This window comes from Sinocyclocheilus grahami, unplaced genomic scaffold (genome assembly GCF_001515645.1).
Source record: "Sinocyclocheilus grahami isolate Dianchi unplaced genomic scaffold, SAMN03320097.WGS_v1.1 scaffold24.1, whole genome shotgun sequence".
Classification (NCBI taxonomy): Eukaryota; Metazoa; Chordata; class Actinopteri; order Cypriniformes; family Cyprinidae; genus Sinocyclocheilus; species Sinocyclocheilus grahami.
The window spans coordinates 3564583-3584541 of NW_015505203.1; the positions used below are offsets into that span (position 1 = coordinate 3564583).

The following is a 19959-nucleotide window of genomic DNA, read 5'->3' on the forward strand; positions in this document are numbered from 1 at the left end:
TATATACTGAAGGGCCGGTAAAATGAAGACGTTGATGGTTGTCAAGTAACGATGTGCTTTGGGAATTTTACTTTTGAAGTTTACAGGGCTCAAAGTTTGTTCTGACTGAATATTAAAATTCAATGAACACCACGTTTAGTTTAGCTTTTCATTTTGATCTGTCAACCCTGCCTTATCTGTATGTTGTTAAAGCACAGGCCAGGTTTTCTTTGCCCGGAAGGCATGTTTAATAAAGTAGAGGTCAGCAGAACTTCTTATGCAGGTGTCTGCAGTGCAAGAGCTTATTAAACCAGGGCAGAGCAGCACTGCAGAGAAAGCAGAGGAGAAAAACTGGCACAAATCTAAACACTGTTGCAGAACACACTACTCATCATTATCATTGATTTTACTTGTATTTTATTCATTGTTAATTTTTTGTATTTCCATACCATTCTGTTCTGACTTTTCTTTTTCTAATGGTCTATCTATCTATCTATCTATCTATCTATCTATCTATCTATCTATCTATCTATCTATCTATCTGTCTATCTATCTACATCTGCCAAATGTATCTTATCTTTGCAAAATTCGCAATCTCATATGAAACTCAAAGCTGTATATACAGTATATAAAAAAGTATATAGGCTAATCAATCTAAAACAAGCAAGGATTGTGTTACTGTAATTTGGAGGAGTGGAGGTAGTCACCATAGAGATGGTGTGCATGTGTTTATTTTCTTGACATTTCGCCATAAGAAACCCCCCGACCACCTCCAGTGTAGATCACTCATTGTTTGACCCTCACTTCATCTATAGAGGGAAATTGGTTTTTACGCCATCATAAATCTTCAAAAGCGTTACTGTACTGGAACACTGGAAGATTAATGTTTTCACCGTGTTTATGTTTCATCATCTTTATATAAAAAGGGCACCATCACTTCTGTGAGCGTGTCGAGGTAAGAAATGGTAAGAAACCAGATGAAGTCTACCAAGAGCTGTTTGTGTCCAAAACAGTGGAGCATTAATGTAGCCTATACCTTACCAGTCACTACTGGCCTGATGAAAGAACGTGTGCTTAAAAGATAACACCTAAAGCTTAAAACTCTAACTTTGGAATTTAGGATCCAATTTAGACGAACTTGCATCGAATGATGTGTGATGGTAAATGATTTTGGAGCACTGTGATATGATGGGTCACTCACTGTATGACAGTGGCATTCCTTGGGACCTTGGCCTCAATAGAAATCTATTCATGGAATTCATCTTCAGATATTTCTCTAGGCACAGATTAATCAGGAAAAGCCCTATGGAAATTATACTAAAATTGTATTACACCCTTGATGTTCTATAGCTCACTTATCCAAGAGTTTTATTTATTGATTTATTTTTTACGTAAGATCGCGCGCGGCCATTTGTACCTTAAATATACGAGGCTTCCGGTGTCATTCACTAGTTATTTTACCTGTAGGCTACAAAAACAGACAGTTGTACCATGTTATTTTAACTCATTATCATAATCATAAGCACACTGGTTTATAGCGCAAACAGTTTTAGCGTTCACTGCACTTCGTTATTCTTGTAGTTATTTACATAATGGCTAATGAAGTTTCGCAGGAAATGGCTAACTTCCACATTGTGAAATAAAGTAGACTAGTTCTAAAAACTAGATATGACAAAATCAACTGATTTAAGGGAAATCCAAGACCATATTGTGCAATCTAATCATCAAATTGATGATGAATCTCACGTAGGCTAATCAAACATGCTTTTGGATACAAAAATAATGTATTAAAATTAGTGCTGCCAAACGATTAATCGCGATTAATTGCATCCAAAATAAAAGTTTTTTTTACTGTGTTTATTTATTATGTATATATAAATACACACACATGCATGAACAGTGGGTACGGAAAGCATTCAGACCCCGTCTTCCATTTAAGGAATGGAGGCCACTGTGCTCTTGGGAACCTTAAGTGCAGCAGAATTTTTTTTGTAACCTTGGCCAGATCTGTGCCTTGCCACAATTCTGTGTCTGAGCTCTTCAGGCGGTTCCTTTGACCTCATGATTCTCATTTGTTCTGACATGCACTGTGAGCTGTAAGGTCTTATATAGACAGGTGTGTGGCTTTGCTAATCAAGTCCAATCAGTATAATCAAACACAGCTGGACTCGAATGAAGGTGTAGAACCATCTCAAGGCTGATCAGAAGAAATGGACAGCCCCTGAGTTAAATATATGAGTGTCACAGCAAAGGGTCTGAATACTTAGGACCATGTGATATTTCAGTTTTTCTTTTTTAATAAATCTGCAAAAATGTCAACAATTCTGTGTTTTTCTGTCAATATGGGGTGCTGTGTGTACATTAATGAGGAAAAAAAATTAACAAATGATTTTAGCAAATGGCTGCAATATAACAAAGAGTGAAAAATTTAAGGGGGTCTGAATACTTTCCGTACCCACTGTATATATTTCAGAGAAATTTTATTTTTTATATATTAAATGTATTTATTTATAATAGAAATTATATGAATAGAAATATTGACGTAAATATTCTCAAAATATATACTGTATGTGTATTTATATATACATAATAAATATACACAGAACACACACATTATGCAAACAAAAACTTTTATTTTGGATGCGATTAATCGTTTGACAGCACTAATTAAACTAATGGAACACATTTTAACATAAACAAATATTTAACATCCCATAAGGCCAATATTATGACCAGAATCAGAATTAGCTTTATTTGCCAAGTGTGTGCAAACACACAAATAATTTTTTTTTTTTAAGGAGCTCTTACATGCATGCATACATACATACATACATAGGCCTATCTGAAATGAGAACAGAAATCATTTAAATAAGACTTCACAATAAATAATAATGTATGAATCTGGATGGAACAGAAGATTTGTGCATTATTGAAATATGTTTTAAGTATATGCGAAATATATGTTGTAAACAGTAAGCGCCATGAAACTTATTTTTTGAAAGTGAAAATATAGTTTTCAATTTCAGGTGCAGTTTCTAATCTTACAGTAGGTTGTTCTTCAAATGTGACTTGAATGCATTTTCTTGGATTGAAGTATATGGAGGCCAGGCCAAACATATATATTTATATTTTTAAAAATATACAAAAAAATTGGCCAAAAATATAGACTATTGAAAGAAAATATAAGCTATTTATACATTTTGGAACACATTTTAGCAAATATATTTTGGCTTCTTTTTTTTTGCTGTATATAACGAGGCATATTGTCACAATGAAACCTGCCATTAATTAAAATGCATCTTTTTAATGGATTTAATAAAAATAAAAAAATGAAACAAAATCTTAAAATAGCTATTTTGGGCAAAAGTATGATGTTCTTAGTTTAGAAGAATTCACAAATATCATTGTAATAATCTAAGACAGTTTTGAATTATGAGTTTAAAACTAATATACAAAGGTGCTTCAGAGAAATTTGACTTTTGGCTCGAAACCTCAGACACGGTGCATTTTATTATTGTATAGAGCGGAGTTCCTCAAATCTTGCCCTGGAGGGCCAATGCACTGCAGAGTTTAGCTCCAACCCTGATCAAACTCACCTACCTGTGATTTTCTAATGATCCCGAAGACATTGATTAGCATGCTCAGGTGTGTTTGATTAGGGTTAGACCTAAACTCTGCAGGAAAGTGGATCTCGTGGGCCAGATTTGAGGATCCCTGGTATAGACTATAGCTCATCTCAGTACAGCCAGTGCTGTCTGTGCTCATGACCACAACAAAGCAACAACGCCAGAGTGGCTTCCAGCCCGGTTTGAAGTTCTTGGAGGGCAGAAACGCGCTGAAGCTGCTGCGTGCGTGGGTCCTGCGTTCGTTAATTCAGCGAAGTCTCGCGGTGTTCACGCAACCCCTCTCAGACGTCTTGCGTTTGTCAGACCGCTTCGAATCTGCTACACGCACGAGCAGAAACGCAGCATCGCTCGGTCGCCATCACACCTTCACATGCGGGGCTGAACTGAGTTTGCGCGCTCGAGACACTCGGAGAGGATCGCGCGCGGCGTTATTTTCGTATTGTGCGTCATTTCTGCATTTCTGCGCGTTTCCACCCAGGCAATATGGCAACACCCGCCGCTGTAAACCCATCGGGTGAGTAGCGGTTTTACCCCTATGCTTTTAAAAACAACGCAGGTGGCGTTTAAACGGAAACCGAAAGTCTGCTTTTTACGCATGTTGTTGTTTTCGCGCTAACAAAAGAAACCGAGACGCTTTAAACGCACGCGAGCACCCCCCCACCCCCACGCAAGTAACAACAGCGACATTTAAGTATTTTAAAACGCTACATTGTATCATCACGTGTATATAATAGTTATAATAACGTTCGTGCGAGTGTATTGGCTCTATTCTGCCGAGGCTTGTTGCTAATGCAAATTAGATGCTGAATACATTTGCCACAAGCTAGTACGTGCTTTGATTTCCTTGATAAGCGACTGTTGGATCTGATACGTTGCTTATGGGTCTGTTATTGTGTTATGAGATGGAGCGCTTAACTCTGCCTGTTGATTCCAGAATGGTTTAATTATTTATCAGCTCAGAACAACAACCGAAAAGGATGTTGAAGGTCAAACTTATGAGAAATGAATTTAAAGTATATTTTAAGTAGCAGAGATGCACAGATATAGAACTGTTGGGAAGTCGGAAGTCATGCTTCAGGTGGATTCAGGCATCAAACATTTATAACTCTGTAAAGCCCAACATATGAAATGCATTAGATTTTTCAGACTTTTCAAAAGTGGAACCGTTTATTTAATGCATCAGTTTTATTCAGAGGCCCAAACTGAGCAAAAATCAGCAATTTGGTGTAGTTGTTGTTATTTATGGCCAAAAAGTAAGATTCGATTCTGATAGCTTTTAATGTAAATCAATGAGATGTTTAGGCTATAGCAGACTACATGCATAACCCTATATCTCCCAGTAATATGTCTTAGTAAGATGATTTTTAAATGCTTAGTTTTAATGATCAAAGCCCTATAGTTTCAAAACATAAAATGCAAGGCAACACGGTGATTGAGAAATGAACAAATCAGCATTCCTCAAAAGCCCGATGGGTCATATTTCATACTCTCATTTCTAACATTTTCTACAAAGCGATGTATGATAATCAAGCAAACCGAAGTTGCTTTAGTCCAGTAAGTGTTCATCTTTAAATTTAACTAAAAATATGAAAGTTAAAGTCTTGTGTTTACTTTATAAAGATCAGTAAAGATAGGGAGACAATTGTACTGAAAAGGCCTTTTGCTTGCTGAAAAAGTATGAACCACCTATCAGATGACCGAAAGCATGTAGAAGATTATGTGCAACAGGTTTTTGGAAATGTTTTTATCATGTTGATCATTTAGATGCTTGCCTTTAGAAATTCACACATCAGCTATTTTACAAAAGCACAATATTATCGGCTTCTAGAATTGTCCTGATAAAACTGATACTCTGTTTAAGAAGATCATCTGATAAACCTCATGCAACAGACTTCAATAAAACGAACTTGTTTAGTGATTGTTCACAGGAAACCGGTCACAGAAGCCTACTGCTGCTCAGTTTATTTAGTCACTTGCGAAAGTAAATTACACTCCATGACTCCATTGCTTCCACGAACACTCGTTCCCCCAGCGGGCAATTCCTTCCCCACCACCGACCTCATTGTAAATGCAAATGAGTCAAAATGAATAAAGAATGTGAGCGTTATAAGCACCTGGTTGACACGCCGAGCTGCCAAGCATGCTTTAAAATGCACAAGAGCATTCTGGAATTGAGTCACGTGACTGCAGTTAGCTAGCTTTTATTTCACTTGCTTAACAAATCTGCAGGCCATCTGTACTTTTCTGTAAAGTAAATCTGTAAAGGCCCCGGTTGCAGCACAGCCACGATAAGAACGTGTTTTGTACAAATAGCACTAGGTTTGTGAATGGGAATTACAGGCACAGTTGATTAGCCACAGTTCGGACTGTTTGCCGACCTCTTGTGTTTGTGAAGGAAGCCTCTCTGTTGAAAGCAGTGACGGATAACAGGACTGACCAGAAGTGTAGCATTGCTAAGAAAGAATTGTGTGCATATGGTGTGCTGCATGAGCTAGCAAATGCTAAATAATTGACTTTTCTCATTTTAATTTCAAACTTGCTGTATTTGGGCTTTGAGAGGCTGAGATTGATATATGATTTTATATATATATATATATACTTGACCGCATAAGTGTGTGAAATATGCTTTACTGTTTATACTGTATTCTGCTGATACGTTTTACAGATGTGTGTTTATTGGCTGTTTATCATTTTAAAGTCAGAACCACCTGTTTTATAATATTTATAATGTTTTGAGTCTTATGTTTTTGGTTGTCCGTCTCATCATGGGATGCTATTCATTTGTATATACTGTATATAATCTGGTGTTTTGGTTAAATGGCCATCAGTGTTGTTAAAACAAAATGTTTGGTAAAGTGAAATCAAATGTAAATGTTAGATGTAAAACTTGGAAATGGAAAGTAGAAATGTTGCACTGGTAAGTTAAAGTCCTACTAAAATGACAAAAACTAAAAATAATAATGAAAAATCTAAATTAAAGGGAAAGTTTGCCCAAAAATGAAAATTCTGAAAACCAAATATTTGCTGGTAGCAATTGAGCCATTTGAAACTATTTAAGTCAATGGCTACCGGCAACTGTTTGGTTACCAACATTCTTCTCTTCAAAAAAATCTTCTTTTGTGTTCAGCAGAAGAAAGAAACTCATACAGGTTTGGGACAATTTGTGGGTGAGTAAATGATGATAGAATTTTCATATTTGTGTACACTATATCTTTAAATCAAAACTTTTAGTAAATAGTATAGAAATAATACTAAAATCACAATGATGCACATGGTTCATAACATTGCAGTTTGTCTCAACGATGCCATACACTTTCATTTCATTTTCTGAAGTGATTTAGAACCTTATAAAGAGACCTTGGTTGAAATTTCTGTGAAATAATTGGACACACATTTATATCAGTGGAGTTAAATGGGTTGTTTTATCTAAATACCTCTCTGCAATAATAGAGCAACATTTCATTTCGCTGAACTTTTCCTTGCATTTTTATGTGCTACACGTTTGCCGTCAAGTCTTATTTATTATGTGTACAAGCCAAGTTTCTAATCACCAAATAGACATTGTTGACAAGTTGTTTTGCCAAATTAGAAAGAGGAAGGATGTTAATTCAATAGCTTGTCATTTCTTCCTTTAAACTTGTAGGTTTCTGAACCATCGCAGCTCGGAAGCACTCAATTGAGAAACTCTTTTCTGCATGGAAATGTGCCAGGTGTCGCTTCGACCTCATCGGCACCCAGAGATCATTATACTGCTTGAGTCGCACTGAATTGCTCCTTTCACTCTCTTTTAAGTGCTGCTGGAGAATAAAGGAACTAAATGCTTTACTACTGAATGGGTTATTTTCCGTTCTTCATTTTTCGTCGCCCTTGTGTTTGGAATGGCCTGATTCCATCTTTTTCTGTCACGGCTTCTGGTTTTATAGGGTTTTAGCAATGATCTAAAAAGGTCTGGTAGTCCATTCTGACATTTTATATGGTTAGCTCGGAGTAAAGTAATAGACAGGGCTACAAACTCAGCAAAATTTACTGCTTTGAAATGTGTGTTTTGTATGTAATTTGTAATGATTAGTTAATTTTTTTCATGGAATGGTGCAAGAGAGAAAGGCTCAAATGTTACAAAAAATTACCTTGTCAAAAGGAGTTTTTTTCCCTTTCTCATTTAATGTGGTATTTGTTGTAAGTCCATGTAAATATGTTTTCATGGCCGGTCATGTGCTTGACTATCAGTTCACTCAAGGACTGGCAACTTTCAAGGTCTACAGAGAAAGACTTTTCATTTACTAGTAATATAGCAAAAATTGCCTACACATGAGTTATTATTGGCTGATATTTGGCCATTTTGAGATCATCATCAGTGGGCAATGATCATGTTGGTTTGATGAATTAACAAACTAGCATTGGCTCTCTTTACCAGCAGCCCAATTTGTTTTCATGCATTTAAGTTTGTGAATGTTAATATTATTGCCACCTTTAGTGTGTAGCCTATGTGTGCATCTCAATTGCTATAATTCGGTTGTATGTGATATAGACCTCATGGGCTGATATTTTTGTTCTTTTGTTTGCCAAGGCTGCATTTATTTAATCAAAAATAGTTAAAACAGTAAAATTGTCAAATTATTACAATATTAAATAACTTTTTTTTTATTGGAATGTATTTTAAAATGTATTTTATTGCTGTGATCAAAGCTGAATTTTCAGCATCATTACCCCAGCCTTCAGTGTCACATGATGCTGCAGAAATCAGTCTAATATGTAATGTTGAAAACACTTGTGCTGATTCATATTTTTGTGGAAACTGCAATAAAAATGTTTTTTTCAGGATTCTTTAATGGATAAAAAGTTCAAAAGAACAGCATTTATTTGAAATGAAAATATATCGTAACAGTATAAATCTCTTTGCTGTCACTTTTGATCAATTAAAAAAAGCATACTTAAAAAAAAAAAACTTTTACTGACCCAAACAGTAATCTGTATGCATTATTTCAAGAGCCCTACTCTTTAGCATCGGCCATTGAAACGCCAAAATCGACTGAGCCTCTGCCGCTACCCACAATCCTGTGCTGAATCTCAAGTCCTGATAATCCAGATCTGAATCATTCCTCCAAAGAAATCAATTGATCTAAGTTTATCCGTCACAGCACAGATCCGACAGCGTGGTGTTCTGGGAAGGTTTTCTTTATGCTTTGAGGAATTTGCTCATTTGGAGCGTTTTTGTCTCAATGGAGTTCGCTTCTCACACAAAACACGAAACGAGACGTGCTGTCCACATGTATAAAGAGCTCAGACATTACATGCGATCCTAAGGGACGGGGCCCGGTACCAAGCGCCGTGTGGATGCTTTGTTTAGGGGCGTATCTGAATGAAACGGGCCTCTGGTCATTAGAATGATTCGGAGGAGAGAAGAGAGAGGAGCGTGTGAGCTGTTGAGTCTTGATTTACAATGAGAGACAGCAGTGTCCTTCACTCCGTCCCACGAGACAGATTAATGAGTTTGACCTGAGGGCTTTCTGACGGAGAACGACAACGGATGAGGGAGCTTTAGAAAGTTCTGCAAAGCAGTGAGGCGTCTGAAAAGGAGATATTTTGCAGAATGTTCGCACAGCTTTTTCCATGCGGTGAAAGCATACGGTGACCAGCACTAAAAAAAACATTTGAACCCTGTACAGCCTGTCTTATGAAACGGTAGTCCAAAAAATCTATTTTTTTTAATTGTGTGTGTATATATATATATATATATATAAATTGGACACACATTTATATCAGTGGAGTTAAATGGGTTGTTTTATCTAAATACCTCTCTGCAATAATAGAGCAACATTTCATTTCGCTGAACTTTTCCTTGCATTTTTATGTGCTACACGTTTGCCGTCAAGTCTTATTTATTATGTGTACAAGCCAAGTTTCTAATCACCAAATAGACATTGTTGACAAGTTGTTTTGCCAAATTAGAAAGAGGAAGGATGTTAATTCAATAGCTTGTCATTTCTTCCTTTAAACTTGTAGGTTTCTGAACCATCGCAGCTCGGAAGCACTCAATTGAGAAACTCTTTTCTGCATGGAAATGTGCCAGGTGTCGCTTCGACCTCATCGGCACCCAGAGATCATTATACTGCTTGAGTCGCACTGAATTGCTCCTTTCACTCTCTTTTAAGTGCTGCTGGAGAATAAAGGAACTAAATGCTTTACTACTGAATGGGTTATTTTCCGTTCTTCATTTTTCGTCGCCCTTGTGTTTGGAATGGCCTGATTCCATCTTTTTCTGTCACGGCTTCTGGTTTTATAGGGTTTTAGCAATGATCTAAAAAGGTCTGGTAGTCCATTCTGACATTTTATATGGTTAGCTCGGAGTAAAGTAATAGACAGGGCTACAAACTCAGCAAAATTTACTGCTTTGAAATGTGTGTTTTGTATGTAATTTGTAATGATTAGTTAATTTTTTTCATGGAATGGTGCAAGAGAGAAAGGCTCAAATGTTACAAAAAATTACCTTGTCAAAAGGAGTTTTTTTCCCTTTCTCATTTAATGTGGTATTTGTTGTAAGTCCATGTAAATATGTTTTCATGGCCGGTCATGTGCTTGACTATCAGTTCACTCAAGGACTGGCAACTTTCAAGGTCTACAGAGAAAGACTTTTCATTTACTAGTAATATAGCAAAAATTGCCTACACATGAGTTATTATTGGCTGATATTTGGCCATTTTGAGATCATCATCAGTGGGCAATGATCATGTTGGTTTGATGAATTAACAAACTAGCATTGGCTCTCTTTACCAGCAGCCCAATTTGTTTTCATGCATTTAAGTTTGTGAATGTTAATATTATTGCCACCTTTAGTGTGTAGCCTATGTGTGCATCTCAATTGCTATAATTCGGTTGTATGTGATATAGACCTCATGGGCTGATATTTTTGTTCTTTTGTTTGCCAAGGCTGCATTTATTTAATCAAAAATAGTTAAAACAGTAAAATTGTCAAATTATTACAATATTAAATAACTTTTTTTTTATTGGAATGTATTTTAAAATGTATTTTATTGCTGTGATCAAAGCTGAATTTTCAGCATCATTACCCCAGCCTTCAGTGTCACATGATGCTGCAGAAATCAGTCTAATATGTAATGTTGAAAACACTTGTGCTGATTCATATTTTTGTGGAAACTGCAATAAAAATGTTTTTTTCAGGATTCTTTAATGGATAAAAAGTTCAAAAGAACAGCATTTATTTGAAATGAAAATATATCGTAACAGTATAAATCTCTTTGCTGTCACTTTTGATCAATTAAAAAAAGCATACTTAAAAAAAAAAAACTTTTACTGACCCAAACAGTAATCTGTATGCATTATTTCAAGAGCCCTACTCTTTAGCATCGGCCATTGAAACGCCAAAATCGACTGAGCCTCTGCCGCTACCCACAATCCTGTGCTGAATCTCAAGTCCTGATAATCCAGATCTGAATCATTCCTCCAAAGAAATCAATTGATCTAAGTTTATCCGTCACAGCACAGATCCGACAGCGTGGTGTTCTGGGAAGGTTTTCTTTATGCTTTGAGGAATTTGCTCATTTGGAGCGTTTTTGTCTCAATGGAGTTCGCTTCTCACACAAAACACGAAACGAGACGTGCTGTCCACATGTATAAAGAGCTCAGACATTACATGCGATCCTAAGGGACGGGGCCCGGTACCAAGCGCCGTGTGGATGCTTTGTTTAGGGGCGTATCTGAATGAAACGGGCCTCTGGTCATTAGAATGATTCGGAGGAGAGAAGAGAGAGGAGCGTGTGAGCTGTTGAGTCTTGATTTACAATGAGAGACAGCAGTGTCCTTCACTCCGTCCCACGAGACAGATTAATGAGTTTGACCTGAGGGCTTTCTGACGGAGAACGACAACGGATGAGGGAGCTTTAGAAAGTTCTGCAAAGCAGTGAGGCGTCTGAAAAGGAGATATTTTGCAGAATGTTCGCACAGCTTTTTCCATGCGGTGAAAGCATACGGTGACCAGCACTAAAAAAAACATTTGAACCCTGTACAGCCTGTCTTATGAAACGGTAGTCCAAAAAATCTATTTTTTTTAATTGTGTGTGTATATATATATATATATATATATATATATATATATATATATATATATATTATTTTTTTTTAGCTTGTAATGGCAATCAATGAGATCTGTATAATAGTATAACAGACTACAATATATAGGCTAAATTTGTCACTCTGTATCTCCCAATAATACAATTATAATGATCAAAGCTTTGTAGTTTAACATGTAATGCAATGCAATACAATGGTGATTGTTAGATGAACAAATAAACATTTCTCAAAAACGTTTGTTTTTTCTAAAAAATTATGTATGATAATCAAGTAAACCTACACTCTTAAAAATAAAGGTGCTTCAAAAGGTTCCACATTTTTGGTTCCACAAAGAACCATCTCTCTCTTACCTTTTATAATCTGAAGGACCTTCTTTCGCCACAGAGAACAGTTTTTGTGAAACAGGAAGGTTCTGCAGATGTTAAAGGTTCTTTATGGAACCATTTCCACAAAAAAAAATAAAAATATATATGCTGTATATACATACATAAACAGAATAACACTGGTTTGCATAATCTTAAAAGTTAACTTGTGGCAGCCTTAAACAGTTTTAGCCCGCTTCATATGTACTGAGGTGTAAGTTTGTAAACCTCATAAATGAATAATGAAAACTCAGCGAAAGGGTCTGCTCAGCTCCAGAGTACAGGAGACTTTATCAAATATTAATATGATTCTGCAATCATCGGGCTGAGCATGTCAGAGTGTTCATTTTCTCAGCCAGCTTACTGTTGGCGATGTTAGTCTGTGTGTGTGTCACATACTGATACTGTTTCATTAGTGCAATGGTTTGTGATGCATTTTGTCTTGCTTTGTGACCAGCAACACACAAATACATTGTTTTTTTATATTTGTGTGTACACTGTTCAAAAGTTTGGGGTTAGTACGATTAAAATTTTTTTACATTTTATTCTGCAAGTATGCATTGAATTATCTTTATAATGATATAAAATATTTCTATTTCAAATAAATGTGGTTGTTTTTGAACTTTTTATTCATTGAAAACATTCAGAAAATTAAAACGTATCACCGTTTCCACAAAAATATTAAACAGCACAGCTCTTTTCAACATTAATAATAATGAGAATTGTTTCTTGAGCAGTATATCAGAATGATTTCTGAAGGATCATGTGACACTGAAGACTGGAGTAATGATGCTGAAAATTCAGCTTTGATCACAGCAATAAATTACATTTTAACATGCATTCATATAGACAACAGTCATTTTAAATGGCAGTAATATTGCATAATATTACTGTATTTTTGATTAAACAAATGCAGCTTTGGTGAGCATAAGGGACTTCTTTCACAAACATTAAAAAATCTTACTGACCCAAGACATTTGAATGGTAGTGTACTGTGAAATTTGATGTGCATGTTATTGCTCTGATTATATTTTGTCAGCTTTGACGGAGAATTCATAATGCGAATACATGTTTGACAAAGAGTAGATGATATGCTCACTGTTTATTCAAAATGTATTAATGCTTGTTTTTTTATTTGTCATCTAGAATGTAGATGATCACTGATGCACCAGTTGTATGTATGTGAAGTCAGTGTTTCTGTGGTTGATGGGGAAGATGTTTTCGGTCTTTCAGAAATGGGCACGGATCTGCCGGGGCCGGTGGCCATGCCGGGTGCTGTGGTGGGCGGGGGTCAGGTCCGGATGGCGGGAGCCATGCCGGGGCGAGGAGGCAAGCGGAGATCAGCGGGGTGAGTTATTATGCTGAACAGAGTATTATTTTCATAATTGTAGATGCTCTGTAAAGGGGTCATATGATGCAATTTCAAATTTTCCTTTCTCTTTGGAGTGTTCCAAGCTGTCTGTGCATAGATAAGATCCCTAAAGTTGCAAAAACTAAAGTCTCAAACCCAAAGAGATATTCTTTATAAAAATTAAGACTCGTCCACGCTCTCCTAAAACGCCTCATTTAAACACGCCCCCACATGTCTACGTCACTGTGTGGGAAGATTTGCATAACGCCGCCAAATGTGCACGCAAAGAAAGAAGGCGTAACTTTTATTCTCGTTGTAGTATTGTTGCCGCCGCCATGTCGTGAAGACGCTGTGTTTCATTGTGAAAGCGAAACTACTTTGTTTGGTTTTCCAAAAAACTAGAAATCAGTGGTTAAGTTGTATTTACAAAACTGTTCCAGAACAGTTCAAACCAAATATTCAGATGTGTGCAGCACATTTTATGGAGGACTGTTTCCTGAAACTGCAGAGTAGCCTACAATGCCGTCTACACACAAAGGCTGTTTCTGTAAAGTGGGGCAGTTCCAACTTTGCAAGGACAGTCTGGCGCTTCTGACTCACAGCCTGTAAGTAGGTAGTTTTTTATATTTAAAGAATTTGCCAATGATGATTCAAACGCGAGTTTTGAGCAGTGTAGAGTAGCGCTTGTTGTTTGTCATTTCTCCGATCACAAATGCAGACATGGTTTCGCAATGCAAAGCGTAAAAACAGAGTACAAGTCATTATAATCAGTAATTATGTCCCCACTGGATGCAACAAATGCCTCGTTTATAATGGGTTTTATTGGTGTTGTCTCATTGCGCTGGGAGACACGGCATCAACAGTATGTGAGGGGCGTAACATTTCTGTCACACGCTTGAGGTATTCGGCCAATCACAACACACTGGATAGCTGGCCAATCAGAGCACACCTCGCTTTTCAGACCGATGAGCTTTGTAAAAATCGATTGCTTTTCAGAAAGGTGGGGCATAGAGGAGAAACAATAATGTACATTGTGGAAAATAATATGTTTTTTTAACCTTAAACCACATAAACACATTGCATTACACCAAATACACAACATAATGTTCTTTTTAGCAGCATCATATGACCCCTTTAAAATGACACTTAACAGTTCAATATAGTGACTTGCAAATGACAAAAATATAAATAGAAAAGTAAGAATTACCCATTTTCAGATGTGTTGAAAATTTTCTTAACTGTTCAAGGGGAATTGGGTACAGTTGCACAGGTTTTGGCCCTTTTTGTTCTTTCTTTAATAGTCCATTAATGAAACAAAAACTTATGTTGAAAAATTTATAAATTAAATTAGAACATAATGTGTAAGATAAGATATGTAGATAAATAATTAATGCATCAACAGCCATTCGCTCACATTACTAATTAGACCATCATTCTTATTCTTATTATTACTTGAATGAATGCATGAATGATTGTTTATTCAGATATCCAATTTCCCTTAAAGAATGAAACTATACACGTGCATATTTAGTTCTATTCTATGTTTATAATTTCTTTCTACGTAACTTCTTATTGCATCAGATGTGTGATTGACACGTTTTTTAGTCTATTGAAAGTTATGTGACGCATACAGCAGGCAGCATCATGAATCAGGAGTGTTTGCAGTTGAACGCAGCTTTAATGAGCTCATGAAATGATATGACTGTCTCTCAGAGCCCATTATGAAGGAGTGCTCGTTATTTTCATTGTCTCTTATTATGTAACACTTTATTATTTGTTTTGCCATTGAAAAGGTGTTCGGTGTTAATGAAAGGAAATAAGAACATTTCATTTATTGATTATCTTCCTCATGGATCTCCAGTACTGACATTACTGAGCTACATCTACTTTTGAATACTTTATCAGAGTAAAATTGCTCTCATATTTTTCAGATAATCAACCATATTTATGCTGCATCTTCTGAAAAACAATATAAATGGCATTTCCAAAGAGGTGGATCTTGGTTAGATTTATTCTGTGCCCATTATAGTGAAATATGAATACTATATATTATCCTTTATTTTTTATATTATACAGTGTTAAGCAGAGCCCAGTGTATAGCTGCCCAAATAACTGTACAATAGCAGCACAACTAATTTGTCTCAATCGGTAACAGTGGCATCTGCTGTGTTGGAGGCAGGACTTCAGTTCCCTGCATGCACCACAGCATGAATAAATAAAGCAATAAACCCCAAGAAGCAGTGGTTTACAGTGAATTTATAACAGCTAAGGGGCGTTGTTAGGCACGATGCAAAGCGTCCCCCGTTAGCTGTTATAAATTCACCGTAAACCACGGCTTCACGGGGCTTATTGCTTTTATAAAACAGTTATTCCATAAATGTAGTAAGGTTTCACAAAATAAAACAGAGCAAATAAAGTGTAATGATATGAATAAAAACATTATTCTTTCGCCAAACAATGTAGTTCCTCAGAAACGGTTGCCGAGCAACACAAAGTAGTGCTGTGCGGTATGACCAAAAATTTATATCACAGTATTTTTCAAAATTAGACCGGTTTCACGGTACATGATGGCATTTTTTCCCCATGCATGACCAGATGTTAACCATATTTTCTATTGATTGAGAGAGGAAATACTGCAGTATATTGACATGAACACACTTTTACTTTACACCAGCAGTTTCATGAATCAACCTTCCATTTTCCTTCTTCCTTTAGAAATGGATTATGGTGCTAAAATCTTGTAGAAGTATCTCTGTAGACATGCACACACGCACACATGCTCACACAGAGAGCTTTTGTCTTCTTAAGGTTGATTTATACTTCTGCGTCGGACCTACGCCGTAGCCTTTACACTGTAGGCTATGCGTCAGTTTTCATTTATACTTCTGCGTCTTTGTCCGCGTCAACGTGCAGTACACATGCAAACCGCTAGTCTGCAGTGTCCACGGGCATGTTGCTGGTGTAACCTGCAGTACCACGGCAAAAGCCGAAGAAGAAGCGGCTCGTCGGAGAAGCATTATAGCCGTGACGGTGTCAAATAAATATCAAATCATTAAATCATTTTTTAAACTACAAAAAGGAGACGACAACGGAACAGGAGATGATGGCATTCTTTCAATCTCCACAAGGACTTGTACCACGGCAGATCAACATTGTTTGTCGTGGACAACTACTGATGTATAATGCTATGTAGTATAATAAATGATAAGACACTTGTTCTTTGCTTTGTTTTATTTTATATAAGAAGGTGTAACATTAAAATATATTAAATTGCACATAAACACACACAAAACGCAATTACATACGGAGGGACTGGTTCTTGCAGACCAATCACAGCGCTTGCGGTCTGCGTAGAATTGACGCGCTGTTAGATTTTTGGAGAGGTGCACGTCAGGCTACGGCGTATGGGTGTGCGTCTATGCGTAAGCTACGGCGTAGGTCCGACGCAGAAGTATAAATCAGCCTTTAGTAACACATACAGCTGTTCCCTCACCACAGTGCAACAGTGAAAAGGGACCCCTTTCAAACTGTCAAGTTCCGAACGTTGTTTAAGCGACATACACCGGTATTGCGGTATTTAAAAAATTAATATCATAACAAAAATAAACACCGTTATTCGGTATGAACCGGTATACCGCCCAGCACTAACACAAATGTAAACAAACGTGTATGTTTGTAGTGTAATTTACAACAGCTTCGAACTTGGCTCAACCAATCAGAATCAAGGACCGGAACTATCCGTTTTATAATCATGCAATGTACAGCTCAGTGTTTTATCTATTGACTGAATAGTATGTGTATCGGTATCAGACACTATCAGTGTAGTGTGATTCTTAAAATAAATAACTTATTTAATTTTTGGGATTTTTGCCTTTATTAAATTAGATATTAAATAATAAAACATATACGTTTTATTTTAGCATTTATAGTTGTAGTTTTTATTTATTTATAGTTTATATAAAATTTAAGGGGGTCTGAATACTTTCCGTACCCACTGTAAATCAGTTCTTCGTAAAAAATATTTTTAAAATAACTTTTTTCATTTAAAATATTTTTTTCTTTCATTTTTTAAAAATATTTTTAATGGAAATTTCCATGCTTGAAAGAATGCATTTCTAAAAGACCACATGTGGCCTGGCTGTTACCTGCCTCGTTCACTTTTAAGAGAGGAACTACTGTGGAAACAATGATAGGTAATGATCTCAAATATAATTTAAGAAGTACCTAATGTTTAGCCTGTTAATCTTCAATTTAAATCGAATACTCCTACAGTGGAAACGCTGTGTTTTCGTGATCGTGCCATGTTTTTGTTCAGTGCTCATGAATATTGTCCCCTAAAAAGAGGTGGTTTCCATGGAGAAAACACTTCACCTGCCCACACAACGACATCAGAGAGGTTCTGATTCATAAAACCTCTCTCATACTCAGTCAGTTCTTAATTCATCACAGATTGAAACTTCTGTCCCTCACGTCAGAAAGCAATTGAAATTTGGTTCCAGAACCACCTCCTCGTACTTTCTGATATTTGACAGCATAGTTTCTACAAGTAGGTTGTCCATGTTTTATGTAGCAGACTATAAACAGTGTTACTGACTGTAATAATCTGCTTTCTAAGCTTAGTTTTTTCCAAAAACTATGTTTTGTGATTGGTTTCTGTTATCTGTATTTAGTTTGATTGACTTTTCTGTTTACAGTGTTGTGGTTTGTTGATTAGCTTCTCTGTTCAAGTTCATTATGATTCATGTAAAGCAGTTTTTCTGTTGCATAAGCTGCCCATGTATAAATGTTTTAAATGAGCAAGTGTATTTGTTTTCTTGTTTCAGGATGGACTTTGATGACGAGGACGGCGAGGGACCCAGCAAATTTTCAAGGCAAACTTTTTCCATTGATTGCAAGCTTTCCAAACAAACAAATCAGACCACGCACCATGTCCTTTCTTTTATATTTTCTGTTGTTTGACCGTGTCTTTCAGCTGTGCCACAGCGTTTGTGCCATTTCAAGACATCGTTCATGTTATGTTGCCCTCAACTTATGGTTTCCTTTCAGTTCATGTTCTTTTAAAGGAGCTGTATCCATAGTTGCGCTGTGCCTGACGGTAAAGACGCCACACATTTAGCTAGCACTGGAATGGAGACACTGCCTCCTGCTGGAGATACAGGACACACTCCAGCAATTCCTCTCCCGCTTGGAGCAATTACTCACTAATAATACTCACTAAATGGCTTTCGTTAAATAATCACCATCACATTGTTCCAAACCTATATGCTGCTTTTTTCCACTGAATGATACACTGGAAATGTGTAGGATTTACTTTTGAAACAATTTTCACCTAGACATTGCTAGTACATTTCACTAATAATTACAAAAAAATGGCAAGCAAACTATTAAATAAATATGAAATTGAAAACATGTAAGACTAATACTTCTGTCAAACGATTAATTGCGATTAATTGCATCAAATACACGTTTTTGTTTACATAATGTATGTGTGTGTACTGTGTGTATTTATTATGTATATATATTTAATACAAACACATGCATGCATATATTTAAGAAAAATGTTATGTTTATAAATTAAATATTTTTATATATAATATAGCCACTGAATGATACACTGGAAATGTGTAGGATTTACTTTTGAAACAATTTTCACCTAGACATTGCTAGTACATTTCACTAATAATTACAAAAAAATGGCAAGCAAACTATTAAATAAATATGAAATTGAAAACATGTAAGACTGAAATAGGATTATCCTGTGAATTGTACTTCAGTATTTTTTTTTTTACGGTGTACACGATAATTTATACTCCAAAGATAAAGCATTGCTTTCTTCAAAACAGTTATGAACAATGCACTATGTTTGTAGGACTTTGTGTCTGAAATTTGTCGTCAGTGACCAAAAGCTTCAAAATATCATCAAATCTCATTAAAAAAAAAAAACGGCATAGGGGTTTGAAACATGACTTCCAAATATATACGTTTTTGTTTACATAATGTATGTGTGTGTACTGTGTGTATTTATTATGTATATATATTTAATACAAACACATGCATGCATATATTTAAGAAAAATTTTATGTTTATAAATTAAATATTTTTATATATAATATAGGAATATAAATGTATATGCATGTAAATATTTCCAAAATATATACTGTATGAGTGTGTATTTATATATACATAACAAATATGCACAGTACACATACATACATTATGTAAACAAAAACTTTTATTTTGAATGCGATTAATCACGATTAATCATTTGACAGCACTAATTTTATATATATATATTAAATAAATATTTTAAAAATCCAATAAATTAAAATAATTAAATAGACAAGTACGTTTTTATCTTATTTTCACATATCTGTTTAACTTGAGTGCTATTGAAATGACTAAAAATGAAGTAAAAATAAATCAAAGCTATATAGACCTATTAAAAATAAATAAATAAAAGTAACTAATAATAAATGGAAAAAAACACATAACTAACTTACTAAAACATAAACTAAATTAAAAAAAAAAAAAAAAAAAAAAAATAAAAATAAAT

At 35.6% G+C, this 19959-nt stretch overlaps 1 protein-coding gene across 1 annotated transcript in view; it reads left to right on the forward strand.

Moving 5' to 3' along the window:
* The first annotated feature begins 3687 nt into the window (after positions 1-3687).
* The window catches only part of LOC107563275 (aryl hydrocarbon receptor nuclear translocator 2), a 94570-nt gene continuing 78298 nt past the window's right edge, over positions 3688-19959 (forward strand). The window contains exons 1-3 of the mRNA XM_016248098.1: positions 3688-4119; positions 13289-13403; positions 18230-18277. Of these exons, the coding sequence (XP_016103584.1) occupies positions 4089-4119; positions 13289-13403; positions 18230-18277 (194 nt within the window). The 5' untranslated portion in view covers positions 3688-4088. The remainder of the gene's footprint in view (positions 4120-13288; positions 13404-18229; positions 18278-19959) is intronic.